This window comes from Penaeus chinensis, chromosome 15, assembly GCF_019202785.1.
Source record: "Penaeus chinensis breed Huanghai No. 1 chromosome 15, ASM1920278v2, whole genome shotgun sequence".
NCBI lineage: Eukaryota > Metazoa > Arthropoda > Malacostraca > Decapoda > Penaeidae > Penaeus > Penaeus chinensis.
In genome coordinates, this window is record NC_061833.1 from 5,947,568 (window position 1) to 5,962,567 (window position 15,000).

Here is a 15,000-nt window from a genome sequence, read left to right on the forward strand (position 1 = left end):
TGTGTGTGTGTGAGAGAGAGAGTGATTGAGAGGAGAGAGAGAGAGAGAGAGAGAGAGAGAGAGAGAGAGAGAGAGAGAGAGAGAGAGAGAGAGAGAGAGAGAGAGAGAGAGAGAGACACACACACAGACAGACAGACAGACAGACAGAGAGAGAGAGAGAGAGAGAGAGAGAGAGAGAGAGAGAGAGAGAGAGAGAGAGCGAGAGAGAGAAAGAGAGAGAGAGAGAGAGCAGAAAGAAAGATAAAGATAAAGAGAGAGAGAGACAGAGAAAGAGAGAAAGAGAGAGAGATAAATATATATGTATGCGAAGGGGTTGAGCCTATGATGGGATATCGTTAACATATTCATTACCATCAAGTGGTAATCGATACGACCTTGGGAAAGATATATATCGATGAAAGTTCGCATCAATTACAGATTTCGTAATATCCACCGTACTTAGTGGTGATTATCTAGAATTCACATATGATTATGCAGTTATTTTCTGATATCATAGATCGATCATCTGCGCGCGCTGATGCAATCGAACTGTGATATCTTACAAAAGCAGGTAAAAATAATCCTAGTGATTTATAAGCCTTCCATATCCGTAATTATATCTTACATAACGACTCGGTTTACCATGTTCTTCTTTCTTTACGATACCGCAATAGATCGATTTACTGAAGGTTGAGAAACAAACTATTTTCCGTAAAACGAAGACTGAATACATCTGGTGATAGAGTATAGATTATTAACCCTTCTCAATGTCCTTATATAAAAAAAGGAGGATTTTTTTTTTCAAGCCCTTGTGATAAGATAATATTTTTCTTCTCTGTCATAAAAAAAAGAAAAAAAAAAAATGGGAGACGATAAAATAGTTTCTTCCAGCAAGCCATTCCACTCACGCTCCCGAACCTATTCCTCTCCTAGGTACACAATTTATAACCGATACAGCGGCAGAAAGTTAAATAGCAAACTTTCTTTTTTTTTACAGAGAATTGTCAAGGTGACCTCCTAGTAACACGAGAGGAGGAGGAGGACGAGTGCCAGTATGGGAAGTGGCCTGTCATGGCTGCCCCTTGTCACCGGTTCCCTGCTGCCCCTCACCTTCCTCGCCACGTGAGTCCGTCCCGCGTGTTCTCTACGAGGGGAATGGAAGGAATGTTTTGATATCAATGGTCTTGTTTTATATATACTTGTCTTATATGTATGTATATATATATGTATATATACACACACATACATACATATACATATATATATACACACACACACATATATATATATATATATATATATATATATATATATATATATGCATACACATATAAACGAGATTGGTTGAAAATGAGACAATTTCGAAATCATCCTGGCTATAATCATCAGACCTGAAGATCCAATCCAAGAAGATTTTGAAATTGTTGTCTCATTTTTAATAAATCTAGCTTATGGATTGTGGGTTTTGTGTGTGTGTGTGTGTATGTGTGTGTCTGTGTGTATGTATATGTAATATGAATATATAGATATACATATTTATATATGATATATTTATATATATGTATATATATGTATATATATATATATATATATATATATATATATATATGTGTGTGTGAAATGTATATATTTTTTCAGTTTCTCCTTAATCTTTGTTACTGATATTTCTCTATATTTAGTTCCTACTTCCACATCTTCTAACTGCCAATCATCATTTACTAGACCACATCCCCAAGATTCATCAGCATTCCTGGTGTTCTGTCCTTATCATTAAATCACTAAATTAATCTTGAACTCCCCCCCCCCCCCCCCTCCCGATTTTTAAGATGCGGGCGTAACCACACCGTTGTAGTACGCTGTAATATCTTATCCCATAAATGAAGGATAAGATATTTAATCATCTGCTGATAACGGGCGGTCTTGGAATGTCGAAGTGAAATTAGTAAATGAATACCAATCTATTTGGAACATGAAAAGTTTATTTTTTTTTGTATAAACATAAGTGTTTAGGATATTTTGAATAGATGATGATGTGTAGAATCACCAAACTGGTTTAACGGCTTATATACATGTGATTACATTTTTTTTTTTGCGAGAATATTGTTCAAAAATATTCTTTCAACCGAAGAATTCCTAATTTTATGCAGTACACACTCCCCACTCTTTGCATAGCACGAGAACTACGCAACATAGGCCTTAATAGCAGATGACACAGTCGCACAATGACACAAATCTCGGACAAAATGTAAGCAGTATCGAATGCCCTCAGGTATGTCTGGTCGGTAGTTACGGGGCATGTTGAACCGGACTTCCCCTACATCAGCGCCACGGGGACCTACCCGCCAGAGAGCTGCTTCTTCGGACAGATGCTTAACATTGACGCTGTGCTGTGTAAGTCTTGGCAGCTTTTAGAGATAATGGACCATCTTAGTTGAATTGCTGGTATTCTTTTCGCCAAAAGAAAGGATCTCTCTATATTTCCCCTCCGAATTTCGTGAATATAGAACACGCAAACGAGATTACGAGCACCGTATATAGAGGCAATTTCCCTGTCCTTTTCAGTGGCAGCCCTGGTGTGGGTGAGGCACAAGATAATCCTCGACTACTGCGCCAAGAACATTGCCCCGAAGACGCTTCCGTCCAGGAGCAAAGTGGCTTCCTTCTTCGGGTATGCAGCTTCCCTTGGGATCTCTTTGGTTGGGAACTTTCAGGTAAATGATTTGTGTTGATACTGGGAACGTGTGAAATGCTGCCGAGGTCTTTCTGTTTTGAACTAGAGAGTGAACCGGTTTTTATTCTTTTCAGGCCACCAATTTCATAAGCATTCACCTTCTTGGCGCCTGGCTGGCCTTCGGGGTGGGAAATGTATACATATGGATGCTGGTGAGACAACACATTTCTTAAAAGTACTTTCGAAAGAAATGTAACGACGTAAAAATATTTCGTGGCATTGCCCATCACAGAAGTAACATGAAACAAGGCATTTAGTTGGAATATGTATCAACGACAAAATGACCAAACATGTCTTTATCTATCTCATCTATTTATTTGTTTATTTCACTTCTCTTTCAGGCGGTGATGTCGTATAGTCTGGAGCCGCGAGTGAACAGCCGAGCAGTATCGCATTTACGTGTCATCTGCTCCTTCCTTGCCAGCGCCATGGGCGTGTTAACGGTCGTCTTCAGTTACCTACACGCACGAGACAACAAAGACGTGGGTAGGTTTTGGCAGTTTTCCTTCTCGTTTCCTGGTCGTCATTTTTCTTTGCATCTATGAGAGGTATATGTATTTTTGGAGGTTATTCATTCAATATATATATATATTTTTTGCGAGGCGGAAGTAGGTTAAATATGAAAGATGTTCTGGTAAAAAAAAGAAAAAAAAGAAAAAAAAACTTAATCACGTTCATATATTCCTCGCCAGTTATCACGAACGCACGTGATTACTTGTCTCCTCTCTCACTACGAAATGCCTCGGAAGTATCCCAGCATTTGATAATGTTATCACCTCGAACTTGAAACAATAAACATTATATTTCAGCTTACTGGACAGCAGAGCACAGCTGGATGAGAGATCGAAACAGCTGGGCCTATCACGTCGTAGCCACAGCTTCGGAGTGGGTCCTTGCTGGTGCCTTTTACGTTGTCATGTTGACCCTTGTCCCAGGTATTGTGCATGAAGGAGACTTACCAATCGTTTTGGGAAGGAATGGAATGAGTAGGCTTGATTGGGCAGATTATTATTATCATCCATGATAATGTGATAATAATGATAATAATAATGATGACAATAATGATAATAGCAGTAATAATGATGATGATGATGATGATAATGACGATAATAAGAATAATGATAATAATGATAAGAACAATGATGATGAGGATGATAATAATGATAATAATGATGATGATGATAATAATACTGATAATACCAATAATGATAATTATTATAATATTTTTGAGGGGACTCAGTATTTTCTAGATCTGCAATTGACTCTTAATGTTTAAATCGCCGCCTGTTATATTAATTAGCTTCTGTACACATTACTCTCAAGCAATTATCTCAGATTCTGTATCTTTTAACATTTAAACAATGTGCTTTTCAAACCAGTGTCAACCAATCACGCCTAAATAGGAGGAAAAGAGAAGAAAAGGAAGTGGAATGAATATAGGAGAAATACTAGAAAGGGAGGAGGCCATTTTTCACTGGCACCGGGATCTCCCAAATGACGCTTGTAAATTCTGCATAATTCTAAATATTAATGTACAAACACAAATGTCTAAACTCAAAGTAAATAAATATACTCATATATTTTTCATCAAACTAAATGTCAAGCTAGGCCTTTGTGGAGATATAAAGATAAACAAATAGAGAGCGTGAAGTTGGCATTAATATTATGGTCCCGTTGTGTGTCTACAAGAAGTCCTGTAAAGGGAACAAACCCGTTTTCTATGACTCTCACATGAACTTTCCTATTTTTTCCTCTAGAGTTCAAGCGTGTGTCGGTGCAGGGGATGGTGGTAGAGCTGGAGAGAGACCGCAGACAAGTAAGAGGAGATGACAGTCGAAGCACTGGCACGGTCAATGAGTCCTTCACGGAGACTGTCAGGTAATACGTCAAGGGTGTGTGGGGGGCGGGGGCCTGGCTCGCACGGCACGTGACATACGAATCATTAAGATAATGGGAAAGGGGAAATGGGAAATCATCAATGTTATGGATAACACTGTCAAATACATCCATGCTAATGATCTTGTCCTTCTCGCTGACGCAATAATGAATGCAATCAGTCTAATTCACAAATTTTAGATCTGCTGAGAAGGTTGGCCTTTACATCGATACCACCAAAACAAAATGTACACACGCACAATATATATATATATATATATATATATATGAAAGGAAAACCGCCACAGTAAGAAAATAAAATTGAAATGTAACGTTTCGAACTCTTCACGAGTTCCTCTTCAGACGAATGATAAACCATTTTGGTTTATCATTCGTCTGAAGAGGAACTCGTGAAGAGTTCGAAACGTTACATTTCAATTTTATTTTCTTACTGTGGCGGTTTTCCTTTCATCTTTGTGTACACGTTACTGTGTTTGTCTTTGTGTCAATATATATATATATATATATATATATATATATTATTCACACACACACACACACACACACACACACACACACACACACACACACACACACACAACACACACACACACATGGTTAATGGACAATAGATAAAACAAATAAATGTGTTAGATATCAAAGGTCATATGGCACTTTTGTAAAGTATTGTGTCAAGAAGTGTAAAAATAAGTTAACGGGACTGGTGGGTGGATGAGGAAGCAGAGCATTCTGTTTGGTTATGTTTTGGAAGTTTTGGATGTCTTCAAGAGTTTCTGGAGGGGAGTTGGGTGGGGAGGGCTAATAAATAAAGGTTTTCTTGTCAGGAGAAGAGGGGATAAATGCTTGAGGAACAGAGGATGCGGTGGGTGTAGGAGAAAATGTAGTAGGTGAAGATTAGGTGGAACGCTTATATTGCCTGGTGCGAGGAGGAGGAGAGGTAGTCGTCGGGGGGGCGGGGGGGGGGGGGGAGTAGAGATTGGAATATCTGGATTTAGACTGGAAAAGAGTTTGACAGGGGGGAGGGGTAGTGAGAGGATGGTTTGGGGTAGACCGAGAGATGCTGAGACTAATTGAGAAGATGGGAGGGGAGCAGAGCGAAGGACAGTTTTGGAATAGGTAGAGAGAGAAAAAACCTCGTCGGCGTGCTTCCTGTCTAGCCTAAGGTAGGGTGGGGCCTACATGAGGCTACCTCAGATTCGAGCTTGTAGGCAGGGCATTTCCCATAAAATACATTATGGGAGCCACCACACTGGCGCACGCCCGTGACTGAACAGAGCAATTTGAACGGTCATGACCAGGTTGGGCACATAGAGGGCAGCGAACTGTGGAGCGACAGAGTGGCTGGGTGGGCAAAACGCCAGCATTTCTGGCACTGACGTGGAAGAGGTCTGTATGGTCAGACGGGGCAGGACACTCCACTAATATATACTTCATGGGGGAGGTCATATCTATGGAAGCTAATCTTGGCAATATTGGTGTAGGACTTACGCTAGTGTCTGGGAGGAATAGTGTAACATTGTACTGCCACTGCATCATAGTCAACAAGGCAGGCGAGCAGGTCGTTCCCACAGTCTGACCAGTCCTTGTCGTAGATAGGACAATCAGTCGGGAAGAAGGAAACAGTTCTGGTACAAGTATTAAGGGACGAGTGAAGTCCGGCAGGAATAGGTTTGCCGGTGAGGTCAGTCAAAGTAAACAGTACTCTAGCTTGGGACTCAAAATCAACTGTGACAAGGCGTGAACGATCGGAACGACTGCGAAACATAACATTGCCTACTTGTTTTTGAAGACGTTGTTTGAAGAGAATGATATTCTCAGAGTAAGGGGCTGTAGGGGAATTCCTAAGAATCGATCCCACTTGACTGGGCTAAAAAGATTCCTCAAAAGGTTTACAGAGGTGGAAACAGTAGCAGGAAGAAGGCGGGAGGAAGATGGGGTGGTGTGGGGAGGAGGACAATAGGGATGAAGAGCAATAATAAGGGGGAGAGGGCAGACAATGAAGAAGACTGTGCAATAGGAGATGCAGTGGGGGATATTGGGAGAGAGGAAGGGGTTTATTCTGAAGGTTGAGTAATGACCTTGCTGGATGATTCGGAATATATATATTTATATATGTGTGTGTGTGGGGGGTGGGGGGGGTGTATGATGATTCTCACACTGTTTATATGTATCAATGTATAGACACATATACATAAGTATGCTGCTCTAAAATGAAGGTGGACATAAATAAAACAGGTCCACATTGGAATGAAATAGATATGAAAATATTAATGTTTGTGATTATAATAAGGATATTGATCATGACAATAAAATATAGTATTGATAATAACAGATATAATATCAACAAATTGACAATGATATTATTTTATCAAGTCTTTAGGTTTCATACATACATGCACAATATATATATATATATATATATATATATATATATATATATATATATATATATATATATATATATATACTACATACCACACACACACACACACACACACACACACACACACACACACACACACACACACACACACACACACACACACACACACACACACACACACACACACACACACCTATATAATACATAAATATATAATATATGTATACATATGCATATGTTTACATATATATTTAAATATATATATTTCTTCACTAAGAAGACTCCAATTTCAGATTATGATAGATGCTCCAAGCAGTCTAGTCAAACCCCACAAGAGATATAGTGTTACAAGGTAATTTTAAGGAGTGGATTCTAAGCCAGGTTAATGAGCAACTGAACAACCGGACACTGAAGGAAGCAGCAAAATGTACTTATTCTTTACCATGAATGATCAGGAATATATTCAGTTTGGTTCAACAGTATAAAAATGTATTGCCTATTAAAAAAAAAAAAAAAAAGATTACCTCGAGTTAAAAAAATGTATTAGTAATAATAAAAAACTCTATTCAGGCTTTTCTTTATTAAATTTATGTATAATTAGGTAATCTGTCTCAAATATGGATGCTGACCTGTGTATGGATAAAGCCTTGTTTTTAAAAGCATCAGGAACATGTAAACATTTGAAAAGTATTCCACACAAATGCTTGTCTTCCTTAGTAAAAACTCCTTGAACATTTGGTTATATTTGTTTGTATTACTTATTTATAATTCAACATTATCCCATTCGCCCTGGATTTGTTGTCCCTTGTAGTTTTTGGTGAATTTTGTTACATACACATGTGCTCAGCTGGCAAGGAGTCTATCAGTAGGCCCTAGTTACCAATCCTGATTTCTCCATTCCTTGAATTGGCGGGGAAATGTGTTTTTCTTATTAATACCATTGCTATCGATACTGTTATTATTATTGATGTTATGATTATTAAATTGTCATTAAATTTTTTTAGACAATGAAATGATACAAAAGATCCTTTCCTAAAGTGAAGGAAAAGGGTAGACAGGTGAGATAGGTAGTTCTGATAACTGGCTATTTGGTGATTGTATTTACACAGAGCCATTTATGTGTAAATACAATAAATAACCGTGTATTACAGTGGGCATGGCATGTATTCTTGCTACATGGGGCGAATGGGTTAATAACAGTAGTCTTCCTATTGCCATATAGATTGGAGTTCATACATGTAAGTTCAACAAAGACTGCAAACCCATTTAATATGCCTTTTGACCAAACTCACCTCTTAAATGTGACTATTATATTTTTCTGCCTTTTATTTTACAATTTTTTTTTTTTTTTTTTTTTTTTTGTAGCTGGTGCCATTGTTAATGTATTACTTGACTTTTTCCAATGTTTTAAATGCATGTATGAATCAGCATTTGTAAATAAATGTGAAAAAGTAAAAGATGTGGATGAAACATTTGTATTTCATTTTCTTCTATTTGCTTTGTCTTCATTAGTCTCTATTGTTTGCATTATGCTATTGCAACTGCATAACTAAAATCAAAACAGACTGCTTTGCATTGCTACACATTGCATGAATCCATCTACCATTGCTGTGCTTTCTGTTCAAGATGACAAATGAGTTTTGTTCCGATAATGGTTAATACTTGTTAAATAATTACAAGAAAATGATCTTTAGAACTTTATGCCAAGTATACTCCTTTATGCTAGATATAGGAAGTATTCTCAAAGACTGCAGAGCAAATATTGATGTGTTTTGTTTACCTATGCAGTACTATACATCAAAGCAATTATATAATTGAAGAGACACATAACTGGGGTAATAAAACATTCAAACAATCCATTTGCATAATATTATCTCATAGGTTGATTTACACAATATTTGATTGTTTTCCTCTTGCTTTGCAAAATAAATGCATCCATTTTAAATCTTTCTATACACAACAGCACATTTTGACTGCCTAGAAATGAACAATATTACAACAACAAACAGTCATCATCCAACATAGATCATACTATTCTTCATACAGGGTTCTGGAACTGTCCTTGTACTGCAGCTGATGCAACTGCAAGTTACCAGATGATACTGTTGAGTATAAGAAAAAATGATTAATTATCCACTTTCCTGTAGCTTGTTTTAAACTTTCTTACTGTTTTTGCTGAATTAATATCTATCTTCACTGACACTACTGAAGGAATCTATCTATCCACTTTTTTTTCCCTATGTCATCAAAATTTGAGTAAATTTTGTGAGAAATGTGCTATGATCAGCAATGTTTTTTTCTAATGTAATTGTGTCATACATTTCCTCAAAATATAGAACGATAAAGAGTACGGTGATTAAACATGCAATTAACATTTTCCCATACAGAGAAGATTCGTTCATTCCTGATTTACATCATAGCTACTATTCTTTTTCTCGGTTCACTTAATTTCGGCTGAGGATGAAAGTCATCTAAATAAAATACAGTTCATAAATACAGAAGACTTGAAGACAACACTGCAGATGATAAAATAATTTTGAAGAAAGAAAAAAAAGAAAGAATACTGCCCTTGGCAACTACTTACTTTCCCAAAGTAATGGGCGGAGAACCAGTATCTGCTCCTTGTTTGAAACCTGCAAAATAAATGAACTTTGATATCATTTGGTTCTTGATATATATACTTCAGAAAGATCACTGAAAATCTGAAGAGGGAAGAATCAAAGTAACATCCTCACTGACAGGGAAGAGCATGATATCGTTCTGGGATAAAGTGCTACAAATCCTGATCAAGAAAAATGTATAATAAAAGTTTAATTAATGGGTCAAGATTGCCTGATAGTGTACCAAAAATATTACCAACATAACTCAGAGCTCCTTGGAAGTGTTTAAAAGAAAATTAGATGACTGGTTAAATTCAGTACCAGACAAACTGCCAACAAGTGGTGGTGAAAGAACTAGGGCTGAATCCAATTTCTGTCCCTCATCAAGTTTAGTTCTTGGTAGCTGAAAAAGATGGCTCTAACATGAGCCACCAAGTAAGTATGGAAGGTACAGTCTCCTCCACTTCTGAGTTGAGCACTCTGTGCTGCCAATATGTGAACTGCCATCATCTCTATCTAAAACATTTGTCAATATGAGTGGGGAGCATGTCTTTCAGATACAAGAGTTGAAACTAGTGCTTCCAACACTGGCAAAGCTAATTGGTTAACTTGAAAGTGAATGGGACTGAACATAGCCATGAATGAAAATGAGTGTCAAATGACAATTATAGTGTATGCCTATTGGCATATTAGCACTGGCCAGCACAGGCTTCCTCTGGCTTAATATTCATGCAGAGGTTTGTCTGCCTTGGCCCAAGTGCTGACAGTACCATCTTTTTGAGTAATAACCATGACTATGAATGTTTAGTAAACTTCAAGAGAAACAGATTGACACTGGTATCTTCATGAATGGATCTAAAAGATTTACCAGTAATTATTTGGTATATGACCATATTAAGTAATGATGCAGCCTCTACACTCCACACATTGACAACAATGTTAGTAGATGAAATTGATAAATTGAAAAAATCTGAGATCCTTTTTATCCATCACATTTAACTGAAAATAAAAATAAGTTATACATATTTGACAAAGAAAATGACACTTGCAGAAGCTCTTTTAATCTTCATCTTTCACCGGTAAGATTCAAGTGATTGGTTCTTGTTTGAAATGTTTTGTCTATGAAAGAGTCATCTTAAAAAAAAGGGCATTAAATTTCCCTATGGAAGTTAATCATGGAAACTACTAAATCAACAGGCCATTCATAGGTATAACCTGATTTGAGTTGCTTATTGTTCCAGGCATAGAGTAACCCACCTATTCAAGGTAGTTTTGAGCCTGTTCTTGCACTGAGAAGATGTGTGATATTGCTGTACTGGTTTTAGGTATAGAATATGCATTGACAATGTTTAGGAAATAAGGAACTACTTCAAGTCTAATCCTGCCAGAGGTTAATCTTTATGGTATGGACACACTAAGGTTAAGGCAAATTGAAGACCATATTCTTACTGAAGACAAAGTCGTCAGTGCAAGAAATAATTTGCAGACATGAACGGTAACAAAGGAAAAGGATCGCTGTTCACGGCCAAAGTCCCCTTGGTGCTCCTGAGTATGAGCTTGACCTTAATGTGCTTAATGAAATGAAGACAATATTTTCCAGGGTGTGTTGGGTGGAAGAGCCCTCTATCAACCCTCTGCTTGGGCAGTCCTAGTCAGGGCATCTTAATGTGTTGAATTAATTTGGTGACATGGAATTGGGGACTTAGTCTCAGGCAAGTATGTCTGTATTGTAAAGTGTAAATCTTTACAGAGTGGAAGCACTTGGCAGAGACAAAGTCCTCAACTTCATCTTACAAAATATTTTTGTTGCAATGACTGGAATAACCCAAAGAGAGGCCCCCCTGTCTTCACCTTGGTATGCATGCAAGACAGAGCTGAAATTTAGGAGCACCATGTGGACTTGGGCTGTGAACGGTGCCTTCCACGATAATTTTCCTTTATCAGTGGCATTGAAATTCTTGTCTGTAGATAATTTCTAGTACGTGTCTCTAAAAAAAAATATTGTCTTCAACTTACCTAGCTTAGTGCATCCATACAGTAAAGATTAACCTTAAAAAGTATTACCCTGCCAGAATATATGGGGTACAATGTTTGTTAACCCTAGTACTGTAGCACAGTATACTATGAGAAAGAGAAGATCATGTCAAAATCACATATTTAGCATTTCATTCTAAATTAACCAGAAATCAAATGCATTTGAAATATTTTGTCTTCCCTCTCCTGACTTCCCACTGGTAAAGCCAAATAAATAATGCTGTCGGTGTGACTCCCTCCTGTAATAAGTAATCTGTGAAAATTGTCACATAGACCTTCATGCAGACAATATCAACAAAAGGGAATTTGAACAACAACTTTACAGTCACTCAATCCTCAATTCTATATTACTTTAATACATATGAAGGACATTTATTTGCCTTTGACAGAGTATAAAAGGTAGTTCACAACATTGCTACAGTGTGTGCACAGCCTTGCTGGTTTTGATAAATGACTTTAGACCTTATATTTCTCTCTGATCTTTTTTATATGAATATGATCATTTCTGGTTGAATTGGTTTATGAATTAGTTTTCCTATCTTTTCTAGATTCTAATCTGGGTTAATGTTACTGTGAGTGACGCACAGAGACAGAGGGAAATGTACTTGGCCATCTTATAGAGCATAAGAAATACGAGTCACGGACAACACAGGTACAGCTGCTCCAGCCTCGTATTTACAGTGAAATTATGAATATATGTGCTGTATATTACCAGGCAAAGACTATGTCCACAACACCCTCGCACAGCCAGAGTTCTCAATGTCATGTTTTCAGTGTGTACATGAAGTGCTGATAAAGGAAGTTACAAGGGAATGGTTAATGTTACCGAGAGTGACGCACAACGATAGAGGGAAGTGGACACTGCCTTTTTATAGAGCATAAGAAATAGAGTAATAAACAACACAGGTACAGCTGCAGCGGCCTCCTAATTATTGCGGAATGATGAAAATATAGGCTGCATGTCACGACTCTAAGTCTACAACACCCTCACACAACCAGAGTTCTTAATGTTGTTTTCCCGAATTTGGCACGAAGTGCTAATAAAGCATAAGGATAAGTTCAATATGCGAAGCGAAGCTTCGCCTGGGCTATGCCACTGAGGGGAGCCTGGCCTGTGTCGACTAATGTCGACTGGCTAACGTGTGTCCGCTGGTGCTGACTCGGCTGAGCTTAGTCCTTACCTGCCGTTGTGCCCAGCCACAGCAGTAACCTCCAGCCGACAATTGCAACTTCTCGCGCCTGGGTTGGGCGTGTACCGCCAACCCCTTGGGTGAAAGGTTGGCACGTTTCTACTGTACTAGCCCGGAGTCTAATAAAGGAGGGAGGTACAGGGGGTTTGCCCACTGTATTGGGAATCAATAGAAGGTAGGAGAGGTTAGGCTTGGAGTATTGGGAATCAATAGAAGGTAGGAGAGGTTAGGCTTGGAATATTGACAGCCTGGGTTTTAGACTATGTCTCTGGGTAACAAATACCTCGGGAATAAATGGAAGGTAGGAAAGGTAAGGTTTGGCTTAGGGGTTTGCATGACAGCCTTTTTTGAGGACTTCGTCTCTGCAGGTGCGTTGCACTTGGTAACAAATACCCTAATCTGAATATCTATTGATACACCAAATGAGGATATAAGCCTAATAAGAATATGGAAATAAATCAAGAAAATCTATTTTACTTGAATTGATTCATGATTACAGCTATGATAATCCAGTAAATTACCTCACAGGGGAGCTTATCTACTCGCCTAATACTCAAACCAAACATTATTATTCAAATAAATATCACACACATACAAATAGAACGTCCAAAACTGCCTCTGTACCTAAATAGAGCACCACAGGGATGAAACCCCAATGGAACACGGTCTTTCCCAACTCGATGACCGTCTGTAGTCTCTGACCAGTGCCTGGGCTCAGCTTCATGGCGAAGGGCGAAGGAAGAAGAAGCGAGAGTGAAAATTTGGGATAATTTGGTGGTGTTTCGGCTGCTCGGCGTCCAGGAGGATGGTGGTGTGTGGGGTGGGAGTTCAGGTTCAGACTATAGAGATTTAGGCAAACAAAAAACAACAAGATATAATTTCCCTTCAAAAATATTATCATAAGCTATTATCATATGTATAAATAGAATAAATATAGTAACTAAGATCATAAGAATCTTGAATTTTTATATATTGGAAACTATAGTTCACCAATATGTAAGCCTGATATATGATACAAAACCGTCTGCTACAGCGAGCGTTCGTTAAACATCTTTAAGAATTTACTACATAACGCCTAATTTCTTTGTTCTTTATCTTTTAAACCTTGATAGATATATTTTCATAACTAATAATTATGTTTTACCAATATCTGTAAACGTACAGAAAGAAGAATGTAAACAATTTGTAACTGAAATCCGAGCGACCATCCTCACCACATGTAAAATAAACAATCAAAGAAATATGATTCAAATGCAGAATTATTTCATACATAATCCATTATTTTTTTTTGTCTTTCTATTTATATATGTAGGTGTATGTTAGAGCTATAATTAAATGAAGTTATACATAAACTTCATTCTCTCTTATAAGCGAACGTTTTCTTTTTCTATGTTAGGGGGACAATTTTATTCTTTATTTATTTTCACTTCATTTGTGGCGAAACAAGCTTTATTTGTTATTTTATAACGAGCTTTCACCATCATTGCTATTATCATTACTATTGCTTTTATTGCTATTGTTAGTATCGTTGTCAGTACTATTATCATTTCTACTATTATCATCATTTGCATCATTATGATTGCTATTATCATTGTTTTTGTTATTGTAATTATTATTGTTATTATTGTTATGATTATTATTATTATTATTATTATTATTATTATTATTATTATTATTATTATTATTATTATTATTATTATTATTATTATTATTATTATCATCATCATTATTATTATTATTATTATTATTATTATTATTATTATTATTATTATTATTATTATTATTATTATTATTATTATTATCATTATTATTATTATTATTATTATTATTATTATTATTATTATTATTATTATTATCATTAATATTATTATTATTATTATTATTATTATTATTATTATTATCATTATCGTTATTATTATTATTATTATTATTATTATTATTATTATTATTATTATTATTATTATTATTATTATTATTATTATTATTATTATCATTATTATTATCATCATCATTATTAATTTTATTATTATTATTATCATTATTTTTATTATTATCATTATTGTTTTTATTATCATGATCATTATTATTATGGTGCTAATTATTATCAGTATTAGTATTATCATTATCCCTTCCTCCTCCTCATCATCATTATCATCGCCATGTTATCTTTATTATTATCATTTATTA

The 15,000-nt window shown here is 36.4% G+C and overlaps 1 protein-coding gene and 1 long non-coding RNA gene across 2 annotated transcripts in view; one reads left to right on the forward strand and one right to left on the reverse strand.

The window, feature by feature from the left end:
- LOC125033024 (DNA damage-regulated autophagy modulator protein 2-like) overlaps nucleotides 1–7,727 on the forward strand; it is a 12,244-nt gene extending 4,517 nt beyond the window's left edge. Inside the window, exons 2-9 of the mRNA XM_047624480.1 lie at nucleotides 977–1,101; nucleotides 2,249–2,370; nucleotides 2,542–2,690; nucleotides 2,785–2,862; nucleotides 3,052–3,196; nucleotides 3,520–3,645; nucleotides 4,468–4,588; nucleotides 7,283–7,727. Coding sequence (XP_047480436.1) covers nucleotides 1,034–1,101; nucleotides 2,249–2,370; nucleotides 2,542–2,690; nucleotides 2,785–2,862; nucleotides 3,052–3,196; nucleotides 3,520–3,645; nucleotides 4,468–4,588; nucleotides 7,283–7,289 — 816 coding nt within the window. The 5' untranslated portion in view covers nucleotides 977–1,033 and the 3' untranslated portion in view covers nucleotides 7,290–7,727. The remainder of the gene's footprint in view (nucleotides 1–976; nucleotides 1,102–2,248; nucleotides 2,371–2,541; nucleotides 2,691–2,784; nucleotides 2,863–3,051; nucleotides 3,197–3,519; nucleotides 3,646–4,467; nucleotides 4,589–7,282) is intronic.
- Nucleotides 7,728–9,573: 1,846 nt separating this feature from the next.
- LOC125033025 lies at nucleotides 9,574–13,990 on the reverse strand. The gene is made up of 3 exons (XR_007115578.1): nucleotides 13,976–13,990; nucleotides 13,438–13,652; nucleotides 9,574–9,622 (listed from the first exon to the last, which is right to left on the reverse strand). It is a non-coding gene; the product is annotated as an uncharacterized LOC125033025 (long non-coding RNA).
- Between the last annotated feature and the right edge of the window lie 1,010 nt (nucleotides 13,991–15,000).